The sequence below is a fragment of the Drosophila subpulchrella genome, chromosome 3R (genome assembly GCF_014743375.2).
Source record: "Drosophila subpulchrella strain 33 F10 #4 breed RU33 chromosome 3R, RU_Dsub_v1.1 Primary Assembly, whole genome shotgun sequence".
Classification (NCBI taxonomy): Eukaryota; Metazoa; Arthropoda; class Insecta; order Diptera; family Drosophilidae; genus Drosophila; species Drosophila subpulchrella.
Window position 1 is genome coordinate 6,330,541 of NC_050609.1, and position 14,716 is coordinate 6,345,256.

The following is a 14,716-nucleotide window of genomic DNA, read 5'->3' on the forward strand; positions in this document are numbered from 1 at the left end:
TCGAGTACTTGTCGTAGGCAGTCAATTGCTTGTGAAGACTCCCGTGCATCCACGTGTCTAACGGCTTTGGCCGCTGGTCACCCCCTGAAATCATCCCATTCCACCCCATCATCTCATCCTCCCCAATCGCTCGTATTAATGGCGACCTGACACTTTACTGCCTTGGGCAATTCAACTTCACTTAGCTTGTAAGTTATGCGCACAGCTTAAAAACTTTAACTAATTATCGTTTATTTAATTTGGACATGTATAAAAAATAGCTGAGATGGGTAGAGAAATTAACAGAGTTTTACGCAGTCTTTGCCACTCAGGTGGCATGAGTAATTAAGTTTGGTCTGGCCTTTCACTCGTGTTTGCGGGGCTATTTTTAGGTGGGTTGGGGGATACAGGATGCAGGTGACTAGTTTATGGAAGCAGCATTTTAATTGAAATTGAAATTGCGCCGCAACTTAAATAACATTCTGCGTGTAAACATTGACTCGAGGAGGCAAAAAAAAAGCTTATTTAAAATATGTATGCAGCCAGCGGTCCGAGGAGCAAATGGAATTGCATTCGCCACATGTGCGCAGGATGGTGGGGCTGGGTCTTTTCTAATTACTGCCGGAAAATATGTTGATGTTGGCACTGGCAACTTTGTCACACAAATTTATGCAAAGTTTCACACTTTACTGCACTGGCGGTCAACAACGAAAGGAGTCATCAGCCAACAAACTTACATATATTTTTAATTTTTCTCGTATTTTCGTTTCAGGGCGTTGGGAACTTTGGTGATTTAGCTCTGGCCATGGTTATGCTGGCCAACGTAATCCTAAAAACCGAGGAAATTTATCTGGTGAATCACATAAAACTTTATTTGAAAAATAATCCCACGGCCGAGCGTCGTCTGCAGGCCATGATGCCCAGCTCATCATCGGCGGCACCACATTGGCAGGACGAGGCTCCATCGACGTCTTCGGCGGCTGCAGCTGCCAGAGCAGCCGCCGCCGCCTCCTCCTCCAAGGGATCGTCCATCAGCGAAATTAACTATTTCGCCAAAGTTCTCAGCGAGAAGCTGCTTGCCTGCTTGGATGCAATACTGGGCCTGGATATCGGCTCCTCCTGCTCCTCCTCTGTTGGCCACGCCTACTGCCAGCTGGCCGGGCGCTTCGTGGACGCCCTGCTCAACGTCTGCTGCCGCTCTCGGCACAAGGATGCACTTCAATCGGTTTTCCGTTTGGTTTTGGCCGAGTCTGAATTTCTCTGCAAATACTATAGCCTGCTGTTGATGAGTGCCGCGGGCCAGGGAGGATCTGGCTCACTGGATGCCGTGTTGCTCGCCTGCCTGAGGCTAGTGCTGGCCATGCGGCTGGAGGAGCCGGTTACCCTCATGGAACAGGCCGCCCAGCTGCCGCTGAAACGAAACTTGCAGCGGGCGTTGCTACGCGAAGTTTGTCGTGCAAATGTGGTAAGCAAACTGAAAGAAAAATGCATTTAGATTTTATATCCCAAATAGGTAGATGCATAGGTATATTTGTCCAAAACATAAATGGAGTAGCCCTTGACTTAAGGGCAATATTATAATATAAAATATGAATTTTAAGACCATTTTCTAAATGTCATGTCGCTCTTTATTTTGAGACTTTTTAAAAAAAGTCTTGCTATTACATCAAAAGGTTTGACTTACATTTAACAAGAACAAAACTTGTATACGTATTATTTTTAATTTTCTCAAATCCCCTTTTTTTATTATAACATATTTAATTAAGCTATATTAATAGAGGGCAATAGAAATGTATTTAAAATATTTTTTTTAATTTTCCTTAAAGGCTCCTTTTTTTTTAAATTCGTAACAAAATTTTAAACCAAGTTCTTAAGTTACCAGGAAAGTATCGTTATGGAAGCCGATTTGTTTGGAGATTTGTTCTCCCAGTGTAGCTAAGTAAAGAGAGGGCAGCGGAGTAATGGCAAATCAGACACATTAGTTTAATTTGAATTTGGCAGACGACAGCGTTGCCGGGCCGCCAATCCCTAAATCCTTCTGAATGCCCAAACCCAAACCATATACGACAATGCGAATTTTTCCAGCTGACAGTTGTCGCACTCGCAATTTTGTGGTTCACCGCATCGGGTTTTTGGTTTCGGCTTTCGGTTCACTGTCCCGCCGGCGACAGTGAGCCTTTAAACGGTTGGCTTACTTTAAGCACAGTTCATTGGCGGGCATAATTTTAAATGATTGCCACTCGAACATGCGCCACTTGTTGGCTAATGGCACAATCACAATCTCCATCCCCATCCTCCGTTAACCCATGAACAAATCACGATTGTCCACTAATTGCAGGGCTGCGATTGGAGTGCGCAACAAGTGCGCCGCTTGTTCGACGGCAGGTATCTGAATTTCCTAATTGCTGACCACTTGGAATTCCTTTGCGAGCTATGCCAAGAGCGTCCCGAGTGCGGCTCATTACTGCAGGTGGCCTTGTTCCGGAATGCCCATCGATTGAGCAGGGTAAGTTGCCCGAGTTGAGACTCAGGACTTTTGCATAACAAAGCTTTTGTGTGTTCGCCCTTTCATCGGCCATGTCCCCTTGTCCCCTTTTTTTCCGATCCCCTCCAGCAATCCATTCGCATCGTCCTTCGGCTATTGGGACGTCTTTGTGAGACCGCTGAGCGGGAGGCCTCTGGAGATGCTGGCAGCGATGCGGATCCCACACTGCAGGCCCTCCAACTCCTGAGTCGCCTGCACCAGCTGCACGAGGGGGAACGCTCCCTGCAACTGCCCATGGAGCGGTTGGCCCGACGACTGAGCGCCCAGAGCAGCACGGCCGCCAGGAACTCCATCTATGAAAGGCTGGTCGAGGGAGATTTGGCCGGCGGAGAGGACCAGGACGCCCTGCGAACTCTGCTGTAAGTAATTCCCCTGCAATTATTCATCCCACGCAATGGAAATTTATACTCAGTTGATTACATGGCTGCATGTTAGGGTGGATCGGTTGGGGGTGACTTGAAAAATATAGTATTATATGTAGGAAACAAATATACACAACGAACTATCATAAGATCATAAGACAATCATAAAGAAGATCCTATTTTTCGAAACATTTACTAACTAAAAATAGAAAATTTCGAAAGAAACTATTAGTATTTGATATTATCTCTACTAAATTTAAATATATTATTAGAATTATCCATCCATTTATTGGGTTAATTAATTAGGTAGATAGATAATAGTATCTAAATACCATTTCCTCCTTTATCAAAATGTAATACAATGAAATGCAAACCACCCTTGTGAAAGTGGTGTCCCTTTGCTTAACGAGAACCCGCTAAAAGCAAACCGAAGAGTACTCCAAGTTCGGATCAGCAGACTCTCATTATCCTTGATGCTTTTATTTATGTTTCATTGCTTCGCATCGCAGACTGAAGGACTTGGAGTGCCGCCAGGACAATGAGACTGCAACGCCGTCGCGCATAATTGATGAGAGCTGGCTCTTTGCTCAGGTAAATGGGACAAGCACTCGGCCATTATGGCACTGCCACAGCTAATTTGTTGTTCTTTTCATCCTCCTTCCTCCTGCTGCTGCTCCTCCTCCTCCTGCTCCTCATCCTCGACTCCTTTGACAACATTTTTCCACCACCACCACCACTATCCTCCGCCCACAGCTAATCAAATTCGCCACCCAGCATGCAGATGCTCCGCAGCAGCAGAAGCAACTAATGCTGCTGCTCCTGGAGATCCAGTCGGAGCCCAAGCTGCAGCGCCTGCTCCGGAGTCTGGGCGCCGAGCAGGAGGCGAGGCTGTTGCGCCACGCCATCTCCGGTTCACTGGCCGCCATGATGTCCGCCTTCCGGCAGAAGTGCATCCAACATGCACCACACATCAACTACATCCAACCGCCGCCGCTGGCTCGCGTATCCTGCTCTCTGCTCCAGGCAAAGGTGGCTTCCATTGAGGCCACACAACATCGGGCACCGCCCACCGGAGAGCAACTCGATGTGGCCCGTGCGGTGGCCACACTGATGGGCTGCATTCGGAATGTGGAGCAAACAGCACTCATCTACATTGATGCCCGGCTGATGGAGAAGTTCGTGGTCGAGCACCTGCTGCGCCCCGAGCATCTGCCGCAGTTGCTGGCCTACCTGGGCTGGCTGGCCGGGACGGCCAAACAGATTTTGGCCAAGCCAACACCACAGGAGTCGGAACAAGACGCTCTGGGCGTTCTGCTAGCCACCATGGATGCCCTCCTGCAACAGCCACGCGTTTGGAGGGAGCTTAACTCCAGCCCGGATCCCGGACTGCGATGCGAATTGCTCGACCTGCTGGACTCGGTGGCCCGGTGCATTCTGCAGGACACAATTTTCTATCGTCGTCACCGAACGGACAGAAAGAAGGCCAAGGGACCGGCACCGCAGGCGATTTTCCTGGCCAAATTGATTGAAACGCAAATTGAAATCGAGTCTCTGGACAGCGGCAGGGTCTTCTTGGCAGGCGGCGAGGATGCTCGACTGCAGTTCGCAGGCCAGGACCTGGCCCGCTTCCAAGTGGCATTGGTAAGTGACATTCGGTTGGCCATTTGTCAGTCCCACCCAGGAGCACTTTCTATTTTCTTTCCTCCTTCCCAGTCGCTGGTGGCATCCATCGGCATTTCGCTGCTGCGAACGCACCAGTTTTATGCCTACGCGGTCACTCCGCACGAGCTCATCAGGCAGCCAGAGGAGCAGCTGCAGCAGCAAAAGCAACAGGCCGATGGCAAGCTGCCCTCCATTCCTGTGGACAGCCTGAGCGATGTGGATATCCTGCGTCAATTTGTCAAGAGGTGAGTGTGAGCGTGAGTCGAGTTGAAATATGGAGATCTTTAAAAAGTGCAGAGACATCTCTGGAGATCATTAAAGAGATCAAGTTCAATTAAAGAGTTTCAGTCCGTTTTCTTAACCGCCTATTAAACTAAACTTTGACTTACTTTAAAGCAGAAATCTCCACAAGTTTTGGTGGAGGACGAGAAATGGTCATATTAATCATATTAAACTAAACGTATACTTACTTTTAACTTTTTACTTAAGTTATATTGGCTTAAAGCCTACTTTAAATTTAACGCGAGGAAAAGAAAAACGACCGTTTAAATTGAAAACTAAATGCGTTTCCTATTCTAGTTTACACCAGCGGTAACTTGAGTAACTTGCATAAGCAGCCTTTAAATACTGTGCGTGTGGCGGCAGCCAATGTGGCTTAAGTTACCAACCGCTGGTGATTTATTGATATAAAGTTTACATAATTGTGGGATGTAATTCAATTACAGCCTTGAAATCAATGTTTCCTGGCTTCCGATCTATTAGTGCCCCATATAATAGGAAATATGATGCTTCTGAGTCCTGCTAATTAGGTCCGTTTATCTTTTGGGTCACACTTAAACCAGTCAAGTTATGAGACCCTCACCTTGCCGGTAGGCTTCATTGTCCGGCTGGTCAACTGTCGCTTCCCTTATCAATCGGCCAGGCTCTGTTGCATTGTCCAGGCTGTGGGTGTTGCTGTTGCTGTTGGTGTTGCTGCTGTCGTTGTCATTTTGTCCAGCGACAACAACAACCAGAGCGGTAGCAACAACAACAAAGTTGCTGACAATGCTCTGACAGCGTTGACGAGCGCATGGCAGCTACATGGAGCGATGATGAGGACGCAGCGACGGCTAAACCGCAACTGGAAACATCAACATCCTGTTGTTCTATTGCAAACACAAGCACAAATCCAAACATCGAAACAACCAAACATCCGCACATATGTACGAGAGTGCGGGCCGTAAGACTTCATTGTCATCGTCATTGTCCTTGGCTTGTTTGCCTCGTCCTCGTCCTCGTCCTCATCCTTGTCCTCGTCCTTGTCACTTGACAGGCTCTGGCTCCCGCTCCTACTTTTGATCATACTCCCCGTTATAGCTATTGCTATAGCTCCATTGTTTCGATGGCAGTCGTCATCATTACGCTGTCAGCTGAAGGCTGAAAGCTGAATTGTCATCAGCCAGGAATTGGGCGGAATAATTGTACACGGCTAGATGTCTGTGGCAGTGGTTGTTTGGTTGTCCGGAGCCTAAAACTTGACTTACCCCACTGCCAGCCACCCTCCGCCCCCCCCCCAAAAAGCATGCATACTTGCACTCCACTCGCACTTTGTCGCCCCAGCCGGCGGAGCCAATCCAGTGCTGGCTTTTGGCCGACCGACAAGAGCACAAACATCAAAACCACATCAGCAGAGGAACCATGGAACCACGGAACCAGGCAGCCAGGGAGCAGCAGCTTCAGCGCGGAAAGCTGCGAGGATGATAACGACAAAATCCCCAAAGGGCTGACGGAGCGGAACATCAACAACTCCATTAGACGAAACTCTGCGCAGGATCAGCATCAGCATCGCCGGCATCGCTGGCATCACCATGCATTTTGGCCAGGAGGGAATGGCTGGCGGGGGAGGTTGTGGGGATGTCGGGGAAGGATAAAAGCTGGCTAAAAGACACAGCAGGAAGAGCCGCCGTCGAGGCAGCGAGCGATATAAACAAATTATGAGCAGCAAAGTGAGATAAATGCATGTGTGCGTGTTGCAGATGGCTGCCAACAAAAGGCACACGTCATGCCAGGATGCGGATGTGGATGCGGATCCGGATGCGGACGGCTGCCTTTGCCCCAGAAACATTGTTGCTAATTGCACAGAAACCACCACGATGCACAGCATCACCCGGGGCTCCCTTCGAAGGGGGATTGAGCTATTGGAGCTACCGCTTCACCGACTGCCTAAAGTAATCGAAGACTAATTGACATTTTAGGCCTGCTCACTACGCACTTAATACGTATATATATGTATATGTAGATTTACCATCATGTATATTGCATATTTTAAATATTTCAAGAGGCCAGGACTAATTGAATTAAAATTTCAAGCATTGGCTGAAAACATTTTATGCAGAAATTTCCAATTTTCAATTAATTACTTTACTTACACACATAGTATACACACACAAACGCACAGGAGCAGCCTGTCGTAATTAAATTGACACTCATCATAGCCACTCTGGATTCCAGGCTCTCCATCTTCGGATTCACCACCCGGCAGCAGTTCGAGGAGTACTTCATGACCTGCCTGCTGCTGATCAATAAGCTGTACGATGAGCACATGGTCGATCAGCAGGAGCAGTTCCAGATCAAGCAGGTCTGCCTCCAGGCCATCCTCGAACTTTTAATGACGTACAAAACTTTTCCCATTGTGGGCCAAACCAACGGACAGTTCCATCACACGACTCGCTGGCAGCGCATCACTTGTGACAGCATTAGGTGAGTTCGGGTTCCGGTTCGGGATTGGTATAGGGATGGGGTTTGGGCTTGGGTGTGGGTTTCGGTACAAATTTATGAAAATTAAAATTCACAGAGCAGCAGCAGTGGGTAAAGTTTTTAATGTGTAAATGGCAAAAAGCACAAATTAAATGCGAACGGAACGAACGATGGCCGAAAAGTTGAGTCTGTGAATGAGCGTGTATATCCTGATTTTGTGCTGTACTGGATGCTCTGCCGCCACACACACATTATATCGTTCCCCATTACGAAAAAAATCCTTCAACTTTAAATGCACAACTAATTTGTTAACATGGGAGCGGGCAAAAACAATTTGGTAAACAAGTTTTTGGATGCTTTTACAATGTCTGCGTTTTTAATTAAAAGCGACAAAAAGTCTTTGTCGGTGGTACCACGAATATTGCATATATGGCATGGCGTGACGTGAGCACATGAATTATGAAAATAATTTTAAAAGTTAACGAGTGCCAAACTCTTTTTTCATGTCTCCTGGTCGTCGACGCGATTCAATTGCCTGGAACGGCAAAAATATGGGCTAACAACTAAAAAAAAGGGGGGAAACTGAAGCTGAAATATCAGAAACTCTGTTGACAACCCCTAGGAAATTTGTGGAAAATACATATTTTCCGTATTAGCTGTGGGTAACACGAAACTCTGACAAATCCCTGTCGCCCTGACTGTTGACTTTATAAATTAGTTTTTAATTACAAGCAAATAGTTTTAACTTGCCATTTCTGCTGCTCTGTCAACAGTGCGTATGCGCTATATAATCGATGGGAGGGATAGAACGGGAGGGGTCTTCCTTATCGCCAGCCGACAAACCGACACTTTTCCCACACACATTGCATATCCATCATACTTTTCAGTCTGAAGAAACTGCACAAGGTTCAGTTGCTGGTGGATGCGTGCAATGTCTTCTATCAGCCCAATCTGGAGCGGCAGCTGGCGGCCCAGGACAATGTGATTGGCACACGCACCTTTGCGGCCAATCAGTACGATCTCAATTTCAGCTGGGCGCAGATGGAGGAGCAGGCTGGTGGGGGAGTGGGTGTGGGCGTGGGCATGGGCGTGGGCCTACCAGGAGGAGGAGAGCCAACCAACACTGCGGACATTAAGCAGTCTGGCGATGCGGATGTGCCCGACATGGCAATGCGCAGCTATCGCCATTTTACGCAGCTGTCGGGAATTGACTTTCGCAGCAGCACGCAGCTGGTCTTTGACGTACTGCAGCAGATGATCGAGGTGAGTCCCGTCAAACTTTTGCGGCAGTCACGTCCTGTGCATTGCCAGCATTCGCACATCGCATGCCCGGCATTCGATGGCTTTTAATTTGATTATGCAAGCCGCTCCGCGGACATTACTGCTGTGCAGCTGAGTGTGTGTGTGCTTCTGGGGTTGATCCTTTGGGGATTGCCCAGCTGGCAGTGATTTAATTTGCAGCTGCAACTTGCCATAACTCTTTTCCAAATTTCGTTCCATCGCTCCATCGCTCCATGACAGCTGAATCACATCCTGGTGCTGCCCAATTTGGTGAAGTTCTGCGAGATCTGCGAGAGCCGCGACCACATCAAATGGATTAAGGAGCGCTGCCTCAAACTGCAGGAGCAAGTGCCCATGGACGATACTATTTCGCACCAAGTAAGTACATGTGTCCACTGTGAAAAGTTATCAATAGTATAAACAAGTTGCTAAAAAGGTTTGGTTTTATAATATATTTTTGAATATTACCATTTTTAAAGTAGAATAATTATTGTTTCCTAAAAACATATTAACAATATTACAGAAAGTAGAATTTATTTAGGAAATTTGTCTTATTTGTTAAAAACCGTTGATCTTGAAATATTTAAAAAAAATCCAATAAAGGATTCCATTTTCTAAAAGATATTATTATTTAGATATTATTTATTGTAAAATATTTATTTTTTAGTACTTATACTTGTATTTTTTTGTTGAAACAAAAATTACATTGTTTTAAAGTCATAATAAAATGTTAACATTTTTTGCAATATTTTAACTTGCTGAGATGCTCAAAGCTTTATCATTTCATTTAAAAAATAAAATATTAGCCTATTTTTGTGATTCATTTAGAAATAAATCCACTTCCTTATTCTTTAATTTTTCCAATTATTTTTTTAAGTAGTACCCATTGATATTTGTTACTTTGCTTCCCTTTTGCAACTTTCATGTTGCTATTCTATTGTTTTCGATGTTAATGCCCTTCGTACTTTGCAGCACATAATCTACTTACTGTGCCGCAGCCAGGCCCTCCTGATCCCCAGCCTGGGCGAGCTGCAGGTCCTGTGCTCCTTGATTGGCAACGTCTACTTGAAGAGCACGCACAGCTTCATACGCATCGCCACGCTGCAGGGGCTGCTCTGCCTGCTGGAGTGCTGCAGCAAGACCAACACGACAATGGGACGGCTCAGCGAGGAGTTGGCATTGTTGCGAGCCCTAATTGTGGGCTACATCAATCGTCACGGCATCATTGATGAGAGGTGAGCCCGGAATTGGTACAGGAAGTGGGAGGTCTTTGATATAGGAAGCCGGCTTTCTGATTTTGGATTCTGCAGTCCATAATTTGCCTCTCTGCGCAATTAACAACCCCTCATCCAGCTGGTCCGTCGGTATTATCAGTCTGTTTGCAGTACCTTCGGATTGAATTGAAAGTGGAACTTACCTGGTAGCATCTTGAATTGAAACTCATCAACTTGGGGGAAGGCTCTGCGGGTCCGTTTCCAGACTACGACTCCAGCTACTGCTGCTCCCGGCATGTCTATATCTGTTCCACAGATCCACTCACTAATGGCAAAAGTTCTCATTTCGCATTAGTTACCTCGGCTCATCGGCATCTGGGCGCTGTGGTCTGATGTTCTGTTGCTGCTGCTGGTGCTCCTGGTGATTCCACCTGCCCGCCACCTCTTTCTGTTTAGGGTGTTATCAAAAAGTTTTCAAGGACTGCGCCGGAAGCAGTCACACCCTCCCGCCCTGTAAAGGATATCCAGGCAGAGGAAGTTGCCATAACTCGACAACGTGCAGAACATCGATGAACCATGGCCATTGAAACTTTGCGCCGCTGCTCTCGATAGATTTTCCAAAGTCAAACCCAGCCTCTGATCAATGGAGCCATGGTGCTGTTCGTGTTCGTGTTTGCCTTGCATTTGCTTGTTTATGCTCGCCAGTAAATTCTAATTATTGGCTGAGCAGCTGGCGCTTGCTCGTTCGCGGCTTTTGATGGAATTTCATATAGTGCACCACCTTGTTTTTGCGTCTTTTGACAAGTTTCAGCGCCAAAACTTGTGCTGTTTAAACCTTGAAGGAAATAACTTGAATTCCCCGTTTGGCTTTGAGAAGAGCAAACAACTTTTATTGCGCATACGCAGCGTATGCAAAACCAATATGCCAAAACCTCAGTGAAAATTGCAGCTCCAGCAGCAGCGGCGGCAGCAGTAGGACCACTGGTCATAAAATCAATGGATGGCCCCTGCATTTGGGAGGCACGACCACGGCAACTAATCAGCGTGCTGGCGGAGCTCACACCACCCCCCCTTCCGAACTAAATATTTTGTAATTTTAAGCGCGAAAAGCAATAAGGGAGTGGGAGGAGCTGCCTGTTTTGGCCACTGGCCACGGCATCACCATCGCCATCGCCATCGGCGGATGCAATTCTGCGGTCGTCAGACTTCTAATTAATTTAGATGGAAACATGCCGGGAGCAGCAGCAGAATCGCTGTCCTCGATATCCCCGATACAGTTTTACAATCCGCTGGTCTAAACATTTCTCGGTCATCTCTCTTTGCAGCCCCCTGCCGTTCAGCGTGGAGCACACGAAGCTGGTCTGGACGCTCAATTACAGCCTGATCGAGTGGACATCGAAATTCGTGCCGCAATGTCATCTGTTGTCAAATACAATCATTGCGGCCAACAATTTCCTGAAGACGACCGGCGACGAGGAGCTCTATCTGTGCGTTTTGCATGTGAGTACGGAACTGGAGTAAGGAGAGAACTCAGGGATCTGGTGCATAGAGAAGGCAGCGTGGAAAGACTTAGCATGCCACTTAAATGGTTGTCAGCCTTGTCTAGCCGCCATCAGGCCACTTACTAACTGTCAGCCGACTGGCGGGCCAACAAATCTGACTGCCATCGACCGTGGGGAAAGCCTCTATCCCTTGACTGGTGTGGCTTAGTCCACGTCGTCCACGGCCGGGCAGTCCACGTTGCGCTTAATTGGTTTTTTGATTGACAATTTTCAAACGGCAACGGGACTGTCAGGCGGCGGAGCAGGAGGTGGCGGCTTCAGTCCCCAGCGAACCTCGAACCGCAACCAGTGCTGTCATAACTGACGGAGAAGCCATGGCCAATGGAGGAGCAACAGAGCCAAATGTTTATTGGCCTGGCCAGTTGGTCAATTGGTGACCGTTTCCAAATTGAGCGTAATGAAAAAGTGTAGAGCATTTTGTTTTTAAACGCAGCGCGCTGTCTGACTGTCTGCTATATAAAAAGAAATTCCTCAGTTGGGCCAAACGAAACGAACGTAATTTGCCCCGCCATTTAATATAGAGTTGAGATTTTAATTGCAGTTTACGAGTATATGGCGAGCAGCAAGTAATTAAAAACTGTTTTTGCACTGCATACTTCCGGTTGTCCGGTTTCGTTCGGACGAAAATTAAATTCGACTTTTTAAGCAATTTATGAAATTTGCACGCAATTCAATTGTGCCATTTTGTTGCTGTTGCTGATGCTGTGTCCTTGTTGTTGCCTTGCTGCCTTTTGCTTTGATGGCCGCACTCGGGATCCGAATCGCCACCAGAATCAGCATCATCATCATCATGATGATGATGATGAGCGGTGGAGAAAGCGGCGAAAGCGGGAGAAAGCGCAATGGCGCGCAGCGACAACAGCGGCCATAACAATAACAATTTGCCACTCAATTAGCGTGGCCATTACTGAAAAACCCACTTAAGTATGCAATGATAAAAATTCAAAAGCGAATCGAGAGCCGCCGCATTGCTATTTCTATGAGCTGGTTCTGGTTCTCCTCCCACCATAAAGAGGGGGTATATATACATATTGCTTATTGTATTTATTTATCCCTTTGTCTTATTTTAAAATATTTTTTTTTTGTTTTCCAGGGCCTGGAGCGCATGGTGGTCAATAGCGGAGTGCCGTCTCCTGGTGGCCCACAGCCTACTGGCAAGGAGAAAGCGGCGGGTGAACTGGCACCCGGAACCGGAGGAGCCGCTGGAGGATCCGAGGCGGCAGTTGGAGTCGTGGTCACACCGCAGATGCGACATAAAATTGAAAAACTTGCACTCGAATTGCTGAAAATGGAAAATGAGAAATTTTCGATTCCGGCATTGAAATTGCTTTTGTCCTGCATGTATGTGGGTGAGTATTGGGGGCTGAACTCCAAGGAAAATAACAAAAATAATACCAAGATCAAAAATAGGGGAGCCAGTAAATGGAGGGAAGCTGGTTGTGGGGTGGTTCGAAAATATTTTGTAATTTCATTTAATGCCGCATGGGCCGCGAACGGGTTCTGTTGTTATAAGAAAATTGAACAAAGGGCAAGTGCGTTTTTTGAGGGGGATGGAAATGGAAATGGCACGCCAAAATTCCCAATTTCAAATGGAAGCGAGAGGAGCTCGCAATTTTAAAGGAAAGGAAAACATCCTGACAGGGGGCGGCATTAGTCCAAAGGACACTCGGGCCAAGCGAACTTTATTCTCTTTACGCGCCCCAATATCCTTTATTTGGCTGCTGCCACGTCCGATTTCCTGAGTCCACTGTCCCATTTTAAATGCGCTCGCCAGGATGGGATGAGATGGGATGTGAGGTGGTCATGGTGCACTTTGTGTGTTTGCGGGTCAACAGTTTGGCGCTGATCATTATGGCCATGAATGCATTGGGCGTGCGAATGCGAATGCGGACGCGAGTGTGTGTGCCCTTGCCAGAGAAAGGCTAATTGCTGTCGCCGGCCAGCGGGACACACTCCACCGACTGTTGCTGCGTATCTCTGCCGTCTCTGCTGGCCAACAATTATCCCTGTTGCTGTTATTAGCGCAATTCCAGGACAATTATTATCGTTTCAACTGTCGGACCCATGCACACATGCACACAGGCACACACGCCTGTCATGCGCTCATTTCTCTTGTGCTAAAATGTTAGTTCAGTGGTTTTCGGGGGCACAAGTCCAGTTTTTGGATTGCAATGAGCGTAAATGGGTTTCGGTTTAAGTCCAAAATTTATCGGCCATTTGCATAATATTTATCCACAAGTTGCTTTCGCCGGTGGCCTAGAAAACTCTATCTAAACACTTAAATTTTTATGGCCGATTAAGAACAATGGAATATTAACATTTCTCCCAAAAAAAAACTTGCTAAGAGAAATCGGCTTAAAAAATATTTAAGGCTTTGTATTGAAATTCAAAAAATCTTTGTTTTTGCTAGGATTTAAAAATTTAAAAAATATATGTTATGTTAGCCTTAACATGACATTGAGGAAACGGTTAAAATGTAAAGGCAATTTAGTGAAACTTAAAACATTGCACTTATTTTTTCTTAAATGCTTTTCTTTCCAAATAGTTTAACTTCATGATAGCCTTGACATGACATTGACAAATCTGTTTAAAATGTTAATGTATTCTTAATGAAATGCCAGACACCTCACTTATTTTTCTTAAGTGCAGAAGGTTTCTAAAATACCTACTATTAACTAAACACACCCCCTACAAATAAAAGTCTAGAACTCAAGAAAAATACCAGCTTAGAATGCAGCTTATGCCACAAGGGTTCTCATTCTTGCTTAGTTCATTAGCCGGCACTGTTGTTTAAAGGTACCTATGGAAATCGCCCCGATGCGGGTCAGTCGTAATCCGCTCAGTCTCGTTTCATTTAACATCCCAAGCCAATCGATTCCTTTGCTCCACCACGTTTTCTTCTCCTCGTTCTCGTTCTCTAACGAGAAAAAATAACGGCCGTCAAATAGGAAAATACAAAAAATGGAAAACTTGCTTTGGTTTTTTGCAAACTCTAGCTTTGGGATGTGCTCTCCCCCAACTGAATCAACCCATTGAAACTGATGTGCGTGGCAACTTAGCACAGCTTTCGACGGGGCCACTCCTGGCCAGAAATTATGCAAGTCGGTCCACAAATATGTCGAAGAATGCCCGCGGCCGGGATGCATGTGTAGGTGAAATTGGAAGTGGTGCGTTGCGTATTTGCCGTGCACTTTGTCAGTGCGCAGGATTGCCGACATCTGAGTCCCTTTTGCCATGGCCACAGCACGCAAATCCTTTGAGAAACGTCAATGTTTGTGTAGCAGCCCATTCGCGATGCTTACTTCTGCCACTAAATGGCGGCGCCTGCCTCCGATTTTCGGGTCCCTCCAAAACACACACACACACATACCGTAC

General features: G+C 46.5%; 1 protein-coding gene across 1 annotated transcript in view; it reads left to right on the forward strand.

The window, feature by feature from the left end:
• Nucleotides 1–14,716, forward strand: part of LOC119545808 (huntingtin) — a 40,938-nt gene that overhangs the window by 22,487 nt on the left and 3,735 nt on the right. The window contains exons 16-27 of the mRNA XM_037851691.1: nucleotides 752–1,444; nucleotides 2,318–2,485; nucleotides 2,594–2,883; nucleotides 3,396–3,477; nucleotides 3,640–4,527; nucleotides 4,600–4,793; nucleotides 7,039–7,287; nucleotides 8,172–8,547; nucleotides 8,806–8,943; nucleotides 9,538–9,800; nucleotides 11,105–11,279; nucleotides 12,435–12,690. Coding sequence (XP_037707619.1) covers nucleotides 752–1,444; nucleotides 2,318–2,485; nucleotides 2,594–2,883; nucleotides 3,396–3,477; nucleotides 3,640–4,527; nucleotides 4,600–4,793; nucleotides 7,039–7,287; nucleotides 8,172–8,547; nucleotides 8,806–8,943; nucleotides 9,538–9,800; nucleotides 11,105–11,279; nucleotides 12,435–12,690 — 3,772 coding nt within the window. The remainder of the gene's footprint in view (nucleotides 1–751; nucleotides 1,445–2,317; nucleotides 2,486–2,593; nucleotides 2,884–3,395; nucleotides 3,478–3,639; nucleotides 4,528–4,599; nucleotides 4,794–7,038; nucleotides 7,288–8,171; nucleotides 8,548–8,805; nucleotides 8,944–9,537; nucleotides 9,801–11,104; nucleotides 11,280–12,434; nucleotides 12,691–14,716) is intronic.